The sequence below is a fragment of the Glycine soja genome, chromosome 11 (assembly GCF_004193775.1).
Source record: "Glycine soja cultivar W05 chromosome 11, ASM419377v2, whole genome shotgun sequence".
Taxonomy (NCBI): domain Eukaryota; kingdom Viridiplantae; phylum Streptophyta; class Magnoliopsida; order Fabales; family Fabaceae; genus Glycine; species Glycine soja.
This window is the reverse complement of record NC_041012.1, coordinates 490,067-506,772: the sequence shown is the minus strand read 5'-3', so window position 1 is coordinate 506,772 and position 16,706 is coordinate 490,067. Positions and strand designations below refer to the sequence as shown.

General features: G+C 31.6%; 1 protein-coding gene across 1 annotated transcript; it reads left to right on the top strand.

The window, feature by feature from the left end:
• The first annotated feature begins 5,209 nt into the window (after positions 1-5,209).
• On the top strand, positions 5,210-9,894 carry LOC114377252 (protein tesmin/TSO1-like CXC 2). The gene is made up of 10 exons (XM_028335687.1): positions 5,210-5,318; positions 6,094-6,254; positions 6,345-7,077; positions 7,489-7,961; positions 8,066-8,140; positions 8,423-8,603; positions 8,685-8,780; positions 8,859-8,925; positions 9,062-9,212; positions 9,301-9,894. The coding sequence occupies exons 1-10, from the start codon at positions 5,268-5,270 to the stop codon at positions 9,635-9,637; spliced, it is 2,325 nt and encodes a 774-aa protein (XP_028191488.1). The 5' UTR covers positions 5,210-5,267; the 3' UTR covers positions 9,638-9,894.
• The last annotated feature ends 6,812 nt before the right edge of the window (positions 9,895-16,706 follow it).

The window sequence follows — 16,706 nt, the reverse complement described above, 5'->3', positions numbered from 1 at the left end:
TTATTATTCATCACATGACTAATATTGATTAATTTACGTGCTTCCATCTTTCATTTTCACTATTTGAAAATTTAAAGATCGATGAGAAGGTGCTAATTAAGTTTCTGGACATATATATATATTTTGTAATTTTCTACGTTAAGATTGTAAATAAGGCAATGTTTGATATTAATTAATTGTCCTGCCTTCACTCTTAGGATAGCTGATCGATCGAGACTGGGAGTGGAAAAATGACGCGGCGCCACTTTAGTTCTCTGCATGATCTGATCTACGCATGCAGCTTTGTGTGTTTGTGTATATATATTAGTTATATGAATAACTTTTGAAATAAATAAAATGTCACCATTAATGCTGCATCATTTTGCACCAAATAGGCTCAGTTGTTTTTGGGCCAAAATTTTACTGGATCAATAAGCCCATCAATTTGGGCATGAATTTTTTCAGAGCTACATTTTTTAATTGAGCTCACTCTAGTTTTAATTACAAATTCTTTGGACCGACCCATAAAGCTAGACTCACATTGCCAACTCTACCTCTTGCTATTTTTTACAATTTTTTTATTTGAGTTTATTACTTTTTTAGTTATTAAACTTTTTCAATTTTTTTTACTGACTTTAGTCTCTTAAAAAAGACTAAAGGTAAGAATAGAAAAAAAAGAAAAGGGGCATTGACTTGCAAAAAAAGTTTCATAGATTATAAATAGAAATTCTAAAAAACAAAATAGGAACAGACAAAATAGTAAACCCTTGTCACTTTTTTTCCTTTACAGTCATAATCAGTCAGGCTCGTCCTCACAATTCTCTAAACCAATTCCAGAAGCTATTACAAAAGAGAAGTTGATTATAGTAAGTAAAATCCCTTTTGTAGATAACCATCAGGTGTGGAATAAGAAAACAGAAAAATCAAGAAATCTCATCATGCATTTGTTCCCTTTTGTTGGGGAAAAAATTATGTCTTTATGATTCCTTACCAGACTAACCATCCAATAAAAACACACAAGTTCTTTACTTCCCAGCTTCCATTGAAGAATATTTCTTATTTATTTACTTTTTCATTTATAATTGTTTTTCATGTTTACACAAGTTTATTAAAATTGAGAGTTTACGTAAACTCGTGAGAGTTCTATAGACTCGACTCATGGATTTACTCGTAAACTAGTAAGAATCCACTTCATACAAAAATAACAACAAAATATCTATAAATAACATATCAATTAAACATTTCAACAATATAATAAAACAAAATAATAAATCATAAATTTTACAATATTTAAATAACCAAGTCTATAAATGCATCACTACTAGATAATAACTTGTAAATATTGTAGTAGTGGTAGATCATTCCATGAATGATTTGATATTATTAGAGAACAAAAGTTTAATGTTATTAAATATGAATTTTGTTTATTCGGAACTAATATACTAAATGAAGGTATATTGAATACTAAACAGACAAAAAATAATAAAAAATGACTTATATTATGGTCTAATTTTTTTAACTTGCTAACTTGTTGACTCTATAGTAAACAAGAGTCTAATAAATTTATTTAGAGTTAATAGAGTTTATCCAGAATCTCTTAAAAAAATTCACACAAATTAATTCATATAAGATAAATAATATTATAAACATATAAGAATTAGTAAATTAATTGGAGAGATTGATGATCATATTTATATCCAGGAAAAATTGAAAATAGTAAGGTGCCAGAGAAACCGACAAGTGGACAAGTTGCTAATTTATGGACAAAATTCGCAATTTCGCATGCCCTCTTTGGAATGGCCGCGCTCATATGCCCATGTAAGAACTTTCCTCCAGAAACGTACATTAAGTCAAACAAAAGTACCCAAAAATAATAATGAGAAGTGATTAAACAAAATAAAAGCCTTCAGTTAATTAAATATGATTTTTCTGATGGATTATATTCCTCCTGACACCGTAAACAGAATAATTATCAGTGCGTTGTCTGTCACCAACAGTTGACACGCAAACTGTACCTACTTGATATTTGATCTTCCTCTCATATATATTAATTTTTAATTAAAAACTTTTGGTCTTTATTTTGGACAGCATCCACAAATTAAGAAATAAGAATTAAAGAAATAAACTACCCCCATCTATAATAGTATTTGTCAACTGTTTTTTTAAAAAAAATAAAAAATCTAATAATAATATTTCCGACACCCTCTTCTCAAAAGCCAAAAGCGTGTGTTGCAGTTATATGCGTAAAAAGAAACTAAGGTTGGGCTGAATATGTTTCATTTGTCAGTTAAGTTATCTAAAAAGACGGCATTATTAGTTTGTAGCGGAGATGCCCTGTTTTGCCAGCAATATGGCACGTGAGAGATTACTTAAATAGTCAACACTATGGTTTCGCATTGGCATGAACTTCACCTCCCTGGAAAATGGAAAAGACATACATACCCTTGACCACTCCACAATCACGTGAGCAACACAACAAATACTATAAATTGGGGAAAGAGGAAACTGGTGGGAGCAGGAGGATAAGGCAGACGCATAAGTCGTGAACAACTTAAGCCTCACATTATGATATCACCATGAAACCCACAGACCCTACCTACACTTGTCGAATCGTTCGGGCTGGGGCGTAGTAATTTTGATACCACTAGTGAGCTAGTAAAACTACTTATGTGTCGTTAAGATTAATAATGTTAAATACTTTATAAGTGTCGTGTTAAAAAAATTTCAAAATTAGTATATTATAACTTTTCAACCTAATATTAATTAGGATTTATTACTCCTCCAATGCTTATCAAAGGTGTAACTTGGTCCTTATTATAAAGTCTAATTTGAAATATCTCATACGATAATTATTTTTTACAGATAGGCATGGGCATTGAACAATTATTATTTAATGATAATATTTTCTTGAACATGAATATTTTTAAGAATTGTTATTACTTTCATTCCACTAAAAGTGACTTAGTTATGTTTTTTTAACAGGCATTAATGATTAAGTAAAATTGACAGTATATATTTTATATAGATAACATGATGAACTAAAAAAATCACCATACTTATATATTTTTACATGTATATTTAATATTTTTCTTAGACAATGTTCTAGCATGGGTTTTCTCTGCTAGAAAATGAGGTTGCCTGTTTAGAGCATTCACGTATGTGTTCTGTCGATTTTTCAGATCTAAGATAAATTTTAATCTCGGACTAGTTGGTAGTTATTCGAATTAGGTGTGTATTTTATTATTGTCTATCTTATGTTATCAACGGTCAAATCATGGATTGAGGTCCCAATAGACATTAAAATCAATTGGAAGAATACACAAGCCAGAGCCTTGAACCAAAGAGGAAACGAGCTTAAAAAATCGGAGAGATACAATCACTTATTTATTTCAATATATGATTTATTTTTATTTCTAAATTAAATTTTAAGAGAAATTATCAAATAATTAAAAAAAACTTTAAATAACGAATACACAAACAACATAAATTATTTATCAAAATCATAAAAAAATATTTATTGTTTACAAAATTTAATTATAATATATTTTATATGCTTAAACTGTTTATTTATTGTAAGTTACAATTATATACAAATAAATATTGTGAGAAATACTAGTTAAATATATTTCACGTTATATATGTGATTGTAGTTATTATAGGATAAGAGAATTCAATAATCGAAAAAAAGTTTGATGGGAAGGGCCCAACAAAGGGACGATAACCGATAACGTCTTGTGATCCTAATTGTGGATATTAAATTCCGTGCGTGTTACGGGGTTAGAGAATGATTCAGGTATGCATGATTAGCGTACCATGTACGCGAGTGTTCACCACTTTCCGTACGCCTCAGCTGCACCAGAATACACCCTTTTCAAATTCTCAGCGCGCTAAAACGCAAAGCCTTCTTCTTGTTCTTATTGGTGTGTCATAGTGTCATCTTATCTCATGCTATACTATTGGCGTTGCCATTAAATTTAACGGCTCAGATTCCGAATCCCTCTTTTTCCTTCTTCTGTTAAAATACTGTGAACAGCAATTTACAGTACAATTTAATTCTTACTATAATTTTCAGAAACACAAAACGGTAACAAGTATTTTATTGGGTAATTGTACGATGCCTCACCTTGTATGTCATCTCCGTTATGCAAGCTAATCATTTTTAATAAAAGGGAATCAAATAGTCAATCATGATTTTTCATGAGGCTGAAACGTTTCCTAAATGGTTTCTAACACAGGTTGAAAATTAAATTTTGGTTCAATTCCTTTCCCTTGAGCATTAATACCCGAGGAGGATATGAATGTTTTCTTTTAATAGCTCTGTGTAGGTGGAAGGAAGAGACTTTGGAGCTTATAAAATACTAGCAGTCTTCCAAATACGTACGTTGCTAAAATAAATATATTATTAAGCTTGATCTTATTCCTACGCTAAAGTTTTAAATATTTTTTACACCAGTAAAAAAATAGAAAGAAAAAAAGTACAATGTGAGATAAAATTAATAATATGCTAATAGAGATATAAAAGCCGGAAAAAAGTTTGTATAGAAATTATTATACAAATAAAATTACTCGAATATTATTCATTATGGTTGGAATATGATTATGATTGTAGTACCTACCTCTTTCTCTTCACACAATTAAGAATACAAATTCCACTGGGTTGATTTAATTTTCAGTAAAAGTTTGGTAAACAAATTTATGGCATCTGATCGCTACAAGCAAAACATTTTATTTTGTGGTACAGAAACTACAGAGAAAACATTATTATGAGAATTAGTTTCCTCAAATAACATTAATTTTTTTTTTCTTGGAAACTTTATTTTCTTGTTTATGGAATAAAATGAATCGGGACCAATTTAGAACCTTATGCCATAAAGAAATAAAGTTTAATTTCAAGGCCCCTTATAGTAATCCGAATTGAGAGATGTAGAGCAGTTAAGTAACTAAGCGAGCGATGTTGTTATTTTGGAGTAGAAAGAAACGGCGCTAAAAAAGAAGAAAGTTGTGGTAGAAAAAAAGAAAGTGTAGAATGAATATTAATATAAAACGTATAATCTGAAGGAAAGAATAGATTTGAATGAATTAAAGAGAGAGGGAAGGTAGAAGGAGAAAATGCAGATAGAGAATATGGGAAGTGAAGTGTTTATACGTTACTTTGGCGACAAAATAGAAAAGAAAAGAGGGACAGCTGTGGTTGTGGTCCCCAGCAGAAAAAGTTTCTTCTCCCGCCCTCCGGCTTCATGAATCATACTTAAGAGAGAGAGTAGTGCAGTAGTGCTGCCTCTCTGGACATGGACACGCCAGAGAGGAATCAGATCACCGCTACTCTCTCTATGTTTGAGGTCACCTTTCACTCTTTTTCCTCTTCAATTTCATCGCTTCCTTCCTCTTCTCTTGCATGTCTTTCATTATGCACTTTTTTCTTTCACTTCCAACCTTTCTTCTTCTTCTTCTTCTTCTTCTTTACCCTTTTCAAACAATTTTTCTCTTTGTAATTCTTTCAAGTGTTAGTCACACTTGTTTCTGCTCTAGGTCTTTCAAGTTCAATTTAGAGGCCTACGGGTCTCCTATGTTCTACTATTCTCATATAAGTCTTAACTTTGCGGGTAGCAATACTTGCTTTTATGAAAATTTTCTATTTGCATTCAAATTGAGAAAATTCCACCACCTTTTTTTTTTTTTTTTTACTTAATTTTCTGTGTCTGTCCTTTTACTTCTGCGGAAGTATATCAGAGAGAGCCAGTTAATTTGCTATGGCGGGATTGGACTGGCTCTCAGGTTTTAAGAGTAAAGTTTCACCGCAGACTTGATAAACAGTCACATGCTGGTCTCGCTTGATAAACATTTTTCTACAATCTTTTATGTACATATTTATAATGTTCAATGAGCAACACTTGTCAGATCTGGTCCGTTAGCAAATTATTTGTGAATTCTTTCTAATTTTCTGTACTTGTTGGTATTTGGTAAACTGTGAAATGACTTTCTCCATGTTTTTTTTTGGCCGTTTTTATCAACACAAGTTACTCTTCTTTTCTGCATGTATATATTATTATTATTATTATTATTATTCTTCAATTCATCCGGTTTAAGTATATTTTTAACCTTTGGTATATGCAGGATTCACCGGTTTTCAACTATATCAATAGTTTATCTCCTATAAAGCCCGTTAAGTCTGTTCCCATCAGTCAGACTTTCAATTCACTGAGCTTTTCATCCCCTCCATCGGTTTTCACATCACCCCATGTCAGCTGTCTCAAGGAATCTAGATTTCTCCGGAGGTAATTTTGAGAACATTTTATTTTTTAGGCCATTTCTATATAAATTTTTTAGTGATGCATTTCTGACGGTATCCAATTATTCATCTTTAGACATAACCCGTTGGGCACATCAAAGCCTAAGGTTTCTTCTGAAGATGTAATTAAAGTTCACTCAAGTGAAGAGACTCTTGCTGATACTACACGCGCACACCATAACTCAAGTAAATTACAGGAGGAAAACACTGGTAAAGGGATTTCATTAAGAGATGCTTCGCTTGAGCTATCTAGGGAGCACATAAGATTTTCAGATGAGCTACCGAAAGCTTTAAAATATAATTGTGGTAGCCCTGGCTATGATCATCCACCTTGTGGTGATGAGGCCAACTCTCTTTTGGAATTGCCTGGTGAGGCAGCAGAAAATGTTGGCTATGTTCAGGAAGGTTGTAAAACTGATTCAGTTGAGGGCGAAGTGCATCTTCAGGAAATATGTCAGATGGAGCCAAAGAGTGAAGGTCCAGACTGTTATTGGGATAGTTTAATTCCTGATGCCCCTGATATGCTAATTTTTAATTCCCCAGGTGAGGCAGAAGCTTTTAAGGGTCTAATGCACAAACCCTTGGACTCTTCTATTCGACTCAGCAAATTTATGTCTATGCTTCCACATTCTACCATCAATAATGGTAGGAAAATGCACATTGTTGATTCAGTTGCTTCTGGTTCTGCCCATGAAATTGAAGATAATCATTCTGAGCCGATGACAGCCACAGGCACGAGCCAAACTCAAGATAATCTTGCCGATGTTGCATTAGTGACTAGCAATTCAAATGAGAAAGCAAACGACCAGGTAAGCAAATGAAATTTTTCAGTGTTGAAGTGAATTATGTATATTGTAATTTATGTGTATGATTGCATAATTATTGTTGGTATCCTCCTTTTGTTATGGTTTGTGTGGAAGTATCATTTCTAATTCTAGCACAATACTGCATCACTGTGGTTTGTAGCCAATCAGGACTTTATTGTTGGTATCATCCTTCTGTTGTATGTACATCACAAGATTAAATCCATTTTTTTTTCAATTAATATTGTGCTGCATTTTACATTCCCTGGTATATGCTGTAGTAAAGAAGCATGCTATGTCATTTTGTATTCTTTTTTTGGTTTATAAACATTTGAAACTTTTTTTTTCTTTGTACTTGTTTTATAAATATATTAACGAGTCAATCAATCTATAAGAACTTTTGTGTTTTGGTTTCAGCTTGTTTCAGTCACACACCGTACCATACGGAGGCGCTGTCTAGACTTTGAGATGGCCAATGTTCAAAGGAAGAACTCTGATGATAATTCAAACATCGGTTTTAGTACATCTGAGTCTGATGAGAGGAATGTCGCTAATGAAAAGCAATTGCTTCCTGCAAAACGCAATGGGAATTTACAGAGGGGAATTTTGCAAGGAATTGGTCTACACTTGAATGCACTTGCTGCCTTAAAAGAATACAACGGCACACAAGTTGAAAAATTGTCTTCTGGAAGACAACTCAGTCTGCCCAGCTCTACTTCTTTGCAAATCACTACAAGCCAAGAACATCAGCATCTATCATTGGTACCTGTATCATCTGAAAGAGAATTGGATCCATCAGACATTGGGGTTCATCCTGCTGAAGATTGTTCCCAGCCATCAGCTTACATGGCTGGTGAAGACTTCAATCAGAACAGCCCCAGAATGAAAAGGCAAGTGAAGTTGTTAATTACCTGTACATTTTCTTGATGAACTACATCCCATTATTTTGAATTTTTCCTTTCTTCATTAGCCTTACACCGAGTTGGATTTGCAGGCGTAAGTCGGAGACACCAGGAGACACCGAGGGCTGTAAACGCTGCAATTGCAAGAAATCAAAGTGTTTGAAGCTGTAAGTTGAAATGAATTTTATATTATCTTCTTTATTTCTGGGCTGCAACAATGGATTAGTTTACTGTAGTAAATTGGACTCAATTTTCCATGTTTAATTGGTCCTGTTACAGCTACAGGCTATTGTCTGTCAATTTCTTTTGGGTTCTGTGTTCATTGCTTTTCTTTTGCACTTAATTATTATGTTTTTATTCAATGCAAGCTTTGGAACCAAAAAAGGGAAAGAAAATGACCTCACTGTATTTGAATATACTTATTTTATTTTTCTTTCTTTTTGTATCAGTTATTGTGAGTGCTTTGCTGCTGGTGTCTACTGCATAGAACCCTGCTCCTGTCAGGATTGCTTCAACAAACCTATTCATGAAGACACTGTTCTTCAAACTCGCAAGCAGATTGAATCTCGTAACCCTCTTGCATTTGCTCCTAAAGTCATCAGAAATTCTGATTCTGTACCTGAAATTGGGGTTAGAAAATAAACTCGACTTAGTTTTTCCCCTAAGCAATTGAAACATCTTTTATAGGTATTAATTATTATCTTTTTGTAGGATGACCCAAATAAAACTCCAGCTTCAGCACGACACAAAAGAGGATGCAACTGCAAAAAATCAAGCTGCCTAAAGAAATATTGTGAATGTTATCAGGTTTTCACCCTTGTCCTATCTTGTATGCTTGCAATTTCAGTTATAACATGAGTTACAAATGGTAGTTTTCTTTTGAAGGGTGGTGTTGGTTGCTCCATTAGCTGTAGATGTGAAGGATGCAAGAATGCTTTTGGTAGAAAGGATGGTAAGTTTTCAATCAGAACCATCAAATTGGCTGTCAATTTGACCTATTAGATGTCTTAAAGCATTTTGATAATTCCGTGTGGTAATTAACATTCCTGTTGTCAATTGACTCAATTCCTTGTTTATTTTTGGTTCAGGTTCTGCTCCTGTAGGCATAGAAACTGATCCAGAAGAAACAGAAGCCTCTGACAAGGGTATGGTAGAAAAAACTTTACAGAAAACTGAAATTCAGAATACTGAGAATCATCCAGATTCTGCTACAGTGTCAACACCATTACGGCTTTCCAGGTTTGATATTCTGACTTTTTGTCATCTGAGATGATAAAAACTGATGATGACTCTTATTGATTAACGTCATTTCATTTCCATGGGACAGGCCATTGCTTCCGTTGCCCTTTTCATCAAAGGGAAAGCCACCAAGATCTTTTGTTACAACCATCTCTGGCTCTGCATTATTTGCCAACCAAAAGCTTGGGAAACCAAACCCTCTTTGGTCTCAAGCTAAGCATTTTCAAACTGTTCCAGATGAAGAAATGCCGGATATTCTGCGAGGTGATAGCTCTCCTATCACTTGCATCAAAACCTCTTCTCCAAATGGCAAGAGGATCTCCTCTCCTAACTGCGACTTGGGATTATCTCCTAGTCGCAGAGGTGGCAGGAAGTTGATATTACAATCCATTCCTTCATTTCCTTCTCTCACCCCTCACCCTTAGAAATGGGGAAAATTTTCGTTCTAAGTTAGCCCCCTCCCTTTTTAATCTCATGTTTTAGTTTGTTGCTTTAGGTTTATGTATATTCAGTTAAGTTTTACTTCGGTAATAATATGTTGCATTCCTTTCATAATGTACTAGTTAAGTAATAGTTATAATCATTACCGGGATTAATCTTTACGTTTTTCTGTTATGATTTTGGACATTTCTTTATAAATAAGTTCCTGATGGTACCCGTTGGAGGAATTATCTTAATTTAAGCTGTTGATTTGTTTATGTTGCATTCCTTCCTTTGAATTGTAACTTCATCAACCAAACAAGATGTATAGTTTTAACCAATGCTGGGAGAAAAATCAATCGGTTTTAAATCACAAATTCGTATATGAAGCCTACGACCAGTTGTCTAGCCTCATTTGTTTTTATATGGAAGAACAAAGCTGAAGACAAACTAAAAATATATGAAAAACAAGGAAATAGAAGAATGAAAATATGACAGAAAAACATCACAGTAACATCTCTTATTAAAGACTTTGACAATCAATTGTTTTACAACATCCATGACTGAAAAATTAAGGCATTTTCTAACAAATTTCTAGTTAATGTGGAGTCTCAATTTGAATTTCAAAGGTTCAAATACGTTTTTATTTTTTTTTATTTTTACTTTGGCTTTCTTCCATTTATTTTGCTTATAATTTTTTTCATTTTCTTTCTCAAGTTGGACCTTCGCTCTACGCATTCCACTTCAGTTTTTCCTAAAAACTAAATGCAATTTTCATGACATCCATGGTTCCCATGTTTAGTTTTTTTAATCATCTTGAGCTTCTCCTTCATTGCATTTATCCATATCCTAATAGGTTCCATGATAACAACATTGCATCTTTGGTAAATGTCAAAAGATGGTATTCTTCAATCTCCTCTAGAACATCAAGTTTTGCATACAAAATATTTCAAAGTATGGGCATCTTTGCACTTATGTTTTTGATTTTGATCTTACCCCTTTGTCCTTTTCATCTATAGTAGTGTGCTCTTTCATCATTAAATTTAAAGAAGAAATAAAAAATATTTTCTTTCATTTGAACTTTAAACATGTTATGGCCATAAAATATGAGTTGATTTAGACACACATAAACATCATTAATGTAAACCTAATATACTTCCTATAGCCATGATTCTCCTTTCCTTGTCGTGGGTACGATAACTGATATACCAGATGTGCATATTCTCCTTTCACTTTGACTATAAATTTTATCAGGTTCCATGAATAGCTCTTGATATTGGTCATATGATTTGTACAACCATTGTTAATCAACCAAGAATGACCCATGGTGTTTCTTGTTGTAAGACATGTCGCGATAAACAAATGGCCTTTTTTATATTGCTCAGTAATTGTCTTTGCTTCTTCATGTTGTTTGATATGATTTGTAAACCTACTCAACGTGGTCAAGGTTGTAAAATTTTTTACAGTTAACATCAGGCTTCTCTAATAACACTTCGGTTGAGAATGATTTGTCTTTTTGCAATGAGAGTAAGATAGATAGACTTCTTCTTTATTCTTGTAGTTGTTCCTATTTTCACCTCCTCTTGTGCTTTTTCGCCTTTGCTTGAAAAGCACCTTCCATGGACCCTGCCCTCTCGTCATCGCCTTTGTTCTTGTGCTTGCAATGCATCCATTAATTTTGCCAACAAATCCTTAGTTTCTCAGTATAAGGGAGTTTTTCTACTTGTCTTTTTGCCACATAAACCATTTTTTTTCCCATAATTCTTTCATAAGAAAACTCCTTAGAAAACAGGATCTCACATTGTTAACTATACCTAGTAACTTGTTCGAATACTCTTTGATGGTCTCAGCCTCCTTCATTTTCAATCCTCAAACTCTCAAACCAAGTTAATATATATATTCTTTCATTCCTCTCATAATCCTTGTTGAGATAGTCTCATATTAGCTTTGTTGAACCCAAGTTCCTGATTCTTGCAAAAATGGTGTTCAAAATCGCAGAAAATAAGCAAGACTTAGCTTTGGATTTTCTTGTCTTTCTATCTTTGTTATATGTCATTTGAGTAATTGTCGGATTTTCAAGCATCTATTGCACTTCTTCATAGTCTCCTTCAATAGTATCTCAGAAGTCTACACCTTCAAGATAAGCTAAAATTTTAATAGCTCAAACATGATGGTTTTCACCATCAAAGATGGATATCGATCGCAATGGAAACATTTCTATGCTTCTGTTTCCTTCTTGATAATTTTTTGTATTCACTCACGTCATAGGTCCTCCAAGATAAAAGAAAGAAAAACTCCAGTGCCAATTTGTTGTTATATGGAAGAAAGAAATAAAAACAACTAAAAATATATGAAACACAAGGAATACTGAAATTTTATAACTGCAAACACAAATTACAAGCATAATTAAAATCCTTAAGCAACATAATACTAAAATTAGTGTTCTTAAAAAGAAAAAATAACAGAAAAAGATCACAAAAACATCTCTTGAAGACTATCAAAGACAAAAACTTAAGGCATATATGAAAGCTTGCAACCCATCATGGCTTATGAAAGAAAGTGCTTATTTGTAATATGGATGCAGAGTATGGAATCCTTTATTTATTTTTAGTTACTTTTAATCATTCTTCTTGGTTCTAATTAATCCGTGTTAAGTGGGGAATTCATTGTTATGGAAATGGAATATTTTTCTATTTCTGCACATCGTCTCGTCTAGTGAATCTGAAGTGTTGCCTTCAATTTCCGTCTAAATTATAACTATCACTATCATTACTTGCTAGTTAATTTATTTATTTTTCTTTAGATTCTAACGTTTTTTAATGCACACCATTTACTGATTACAGGAAAGTGCCTTTCTTCTCAATAATTTTTATTGGGGGGTAGGGGTCAGTACTCGTACTCATCTGTTAGTTGAAATACCTATTCAGAGAGATGAGATTTCATTCTTTCAGCGTTCGTGGTATACGCAAACTTTTCGGCACAATAAAAATATTGGCTCAGATTGCTCTTTTAGGTAAATTAAGAGAAAATGTTCTATCTACCAAAAAAAAAGGGTAAGATGTTGTAGACTGTTATCTAAATACAAATTGTTATATATAATAATCAAATTCATTAATTTATACAATAATTATTTTAAAATTTTATATATATATATATATATATATCATAACTTTTAGTTTTATTTATATTGTTAGTGTATAGTTTTTAAACTCATGAATTAAACGTATTGTATTTACAAGTGTTTTATAATTATAAATCATTTTCGTGGAGAAGATTTTTACTTTGTCAGTGTTAAAAAAAATCTGACGTAAATGATTTGACATGATTGTTGCGATATAGATGATACAAGCAACTCAAGTAACTTCCGTAGACCAATCATGAGTTGTATGATAGCCTTAACCCTAATAATGGACCTTCAATGTTGAACATAACAAGATCATACTATATGACAACACAAAATGACCGCTGACGCAATCTCATATGACCTGCGTATATTCGTCCTTGCCCTCATTCTTTCATATATCCCAATAGAAAATTATCAAGAACGCACTATGTAAAATAGGAATTTTAACATGTGTTTGGGGATTAAATTTTACAAGGTACAAAAAACAGAATATTTGTATATATTTTAATAAATATTTTTGTAGTTTAATAATTTTAACAAATAAAAGAAACGATTAAGATGATAAATTAACATAAATTTAACGTTATAATATTTTATTTATTTTTATAAATTTTAACTTTCTCTATTTTAAGATGAAAATTTGCCCATCTTTATTTTTTTTTCCTTTGAATTAATGGTTTGGATCGATAATAACCGGCCCAAACAAATTGACAAATTTGCATGCAAGCACAATTAATGTTATAATAAAATGCATGCATTAATTCTTCTTTAAACTTTATAGGTAGATATACTCACGATTTTGTGGAATTTTTTTGGGTACGTTGGTAGTACGGATTTTTAATTCGTATTTATCATCTCCCAAGAGTTTATGAACACCATAAAATGGGAGAAAAACAGAAAACACTAAAATAACCAAGGAAAAATTGAATGCATCACCAATTGCAGAATTGATTATCGGATACACAATATTAATCGTGAAGACTAAAAAACCTAACAAGTTGTACGATACTATGCTGCTATTGATACTGATTGGATGATGGTCGTGTCTCATCTTCACTATCAAGTAAGTTTGGGTTATTATTGATCAAAACGACGTTTTATTTCTCTTAATAATTTTTTCCTTGAATTAATTGGGTTTGCATGCAAAATATTCATATTTAGTGAAATTATCAGTTCTTTCAATTAATAATAACATTGGTTAAACTGATGCTTAACAATAGTAGATCGAGGAAAATACATTCGATTAATTCGCCTACATATGTTCATATATACTTATAACAGATGACTAGCTATATTACCAATATGCTGTATGTTGCTGCATGTGAGTGGTGAATAAGTGGGAAATAATGACAATTTTTCTTAATAATTCCTCTCTCTTTACAGAATGGCGGTTTATTATCACTTGACCAAAGTTTTTTTTTGAATCGTTATTAATTTCCTCAACTCCAACACCCTCCCTCACCCTCTATGTTTTGTCTTCACCTTCCTAATTGAGGAAATGGTTTTTCGATTCAGACTACTACTGAAATTTGATGAGGGAAATGGAGTGCGGAGTGCCGGTGTCACGTCTTGAAAATTAGCTACTAGTAAAACAAAAAAAATATGACTCATTAATCTTTTTTGAAATGGGGATGGGACCATACATAGAGTGCCTTTCTTCTTCTAGAATTCCAAGACTAGTTGCTCTTGGGGTGGGTAAGGGTTGGGATGGTCTTGGAAGTGGAAATTAAGAAGAGAGGTGGATAAGAATAAGATAACCTAAATTTCTCACGGGTGTACAAAAATATACACACACGTGTGGACTAATTAATAATATGTGCTTTATTTCATCTTTTGCGTAGAGCTAACAATGTTTAGAGAGAATGGCAAATGTGTGGAGTAAAATCACATCATGTGGGTCGGTGATTTGCAACCTCTTAAAGTACTCTCTCTTAAAAGCATTTGAGTTTGGTTAGGTAGTAACATCAAATGAAGTGGAACCAACAAAAGAAACAAGAAAGAAGGTAGTAGATCACAGTGGGCTCGAAATTGTCTTTGCCTTGTTTTCAATCATCATGTTAATTATATCATCCTGATTCCTGCTTAGCTTAGCTAGATGGCCCTTATATTAGAAAATATATACTGAACTGATATCTAGCTGGTCTAGATTTTCCTATCATGGATTGATTGCCAGCTTCCACCAGTAACATGCTTTTGTTTTTTTACCTCAAAATCTAAGACTAGGACCTTTCTTTTAGAGATGAATAAAGAGGTAATTTCCTCCTTAAAACAAACAAGATGTCCACTAATTATTTTTTAATCTATTTAAGCCATTTAATACAATGATATCTATATATTTTTGTCCTACTAACTACATATTCAGCTAGCCATTATAATTTGTTTAACTATTCATTCAATTCACTTATTCCATGTATTTAATTTTATTAGTTTATGAATTTTTACAATCGGGCCTTAAATTTGTACCCTTATAACTATTTTCTTCAATTCTCAATTTAATTCAACCTTTTAAAAATATTTAATTTATATACATAGTTAATGTAAATTATATTAATTTATACAAAACATCCGATATAAATTCATAATACTACAATATCATATTAACGAATATGATGAAATGATATAGTAATTTTCTATTGAATGTTTGTATAAAAAATTTACATTGTTTGCAGGAACGTAGCTAAAAGGTTATTGAATGGGAGATCAATTTTTTTTACACAATTATTTAAATATCTAACTTTTAATAAATAATTATTTAATAAATAATAAGTTTAAAAATTATTTATTGTGAATTTTATGTGTAAAATTAAATATATGATTAATTACTAGAAGAAAATTAATTACATATCAACTCAAAAATCTATTATTTTATTAATATTTTTTAATTTTATATATATATATATGCCCTCTGGGTCTGTGGTTGTTAGTGCATATAAATTAAATTATTTAAATAACAAAATTAATTATATTTTTATGTATTATAATATATTTTTTCAACAAATTGTCAGATTCTAATTAAGTGTAACGAAGTTTAGATTATTGAATTTCATTTAATTTCTTAAAAAATTACTATATTAATTATGCATCTAAAAAATAGTTATGTTATCTTCTACCTTAATATTATTTAACTATTAGTACTTATTAAAACAAAAATTATTTGGACTAGTTGATCCGTTAGTCGTTGGAACATAGTTATTTGGGTTGATAGTTGATGATTATTGTTTTTTAAGACAATTTATGTATTATACAAGTATTTCTTTCTCTATCATATATATATTAACTCGTTGACAAGTGTATTAAATTGTCATAAGTAATAAAATTAGAATATAAAGGAATTTTATATTTAGATTAATGCAAACTCAAATTAAAAGCAAGAGATGAGAAATTTAAAAATAACATATAAAAAAAAAGATAGAACATAAGGTAAAGAAAAGATAAAAGATTTAAAGATAAAATTAGAATATAAAGAAAAAGGATAAGATAAGAAAAATAAAAGATGAGAAAGATAAAAAGATTAAGATAAAAAAGATAGATTCAAGATAAGATAAAGAATAAAAGATAAAAGAAATAAAATGAAGAACGTGATAATGTTGGGACATGTCCTGCCTTGTTTGTCTAGGATGTATGAGTTTATGATTTTTCTTTATCAATTGAGGTGATTCTATTTTACCCACATCTGTTCAATTACTTGCCCCTAATTCGTCACGATGACAAGCCTATTTTATGTATTTATCTTCCAAATTCCTTTACAAAGATTCAACAAATAAAATGCGAAGTATGGATTTTGCAAGAATGCATGAGCATAAAATAATCATTTTATGTCTAGCAATGACTTTTCTTATGAAATCGTTGCTTTTTGTTCTATTAGAAGTTATTCTTTTTTGAGGGTATAACCCCTAAAACCAATGTATGCATACATTCTTTAAATTTTATTTAGGAGTTATCTTCTCCCA

What these genes read in the sequence shown, in the direction of transcription:
- LOC114377252 (XM_028335687.1), top strand. Translation starts at nt 5,268, where the DNA reads ATGGACACGCCAGAGAGGAATCAGATCACCGCTACTCTCTCTATGTTT. An exon ending in GAATCTAGATTTCTCCGGAG is followed by an intron (nt 6,255 to 6,344) that starts GTAATTTTGAGA and finishes ATTCATCTTTAG; the next exon opens with ACATAACCCGTTGGGCACAT. An exon ending in ATTCTGTACCTGAAATTGGG is followed by an intron (nt 8,604 to 8,684) that starts GTTAGAAAATAA and finishes ATCTTTTTGTAG; the next exon opens with GATGACCCAAATAAAACTCC.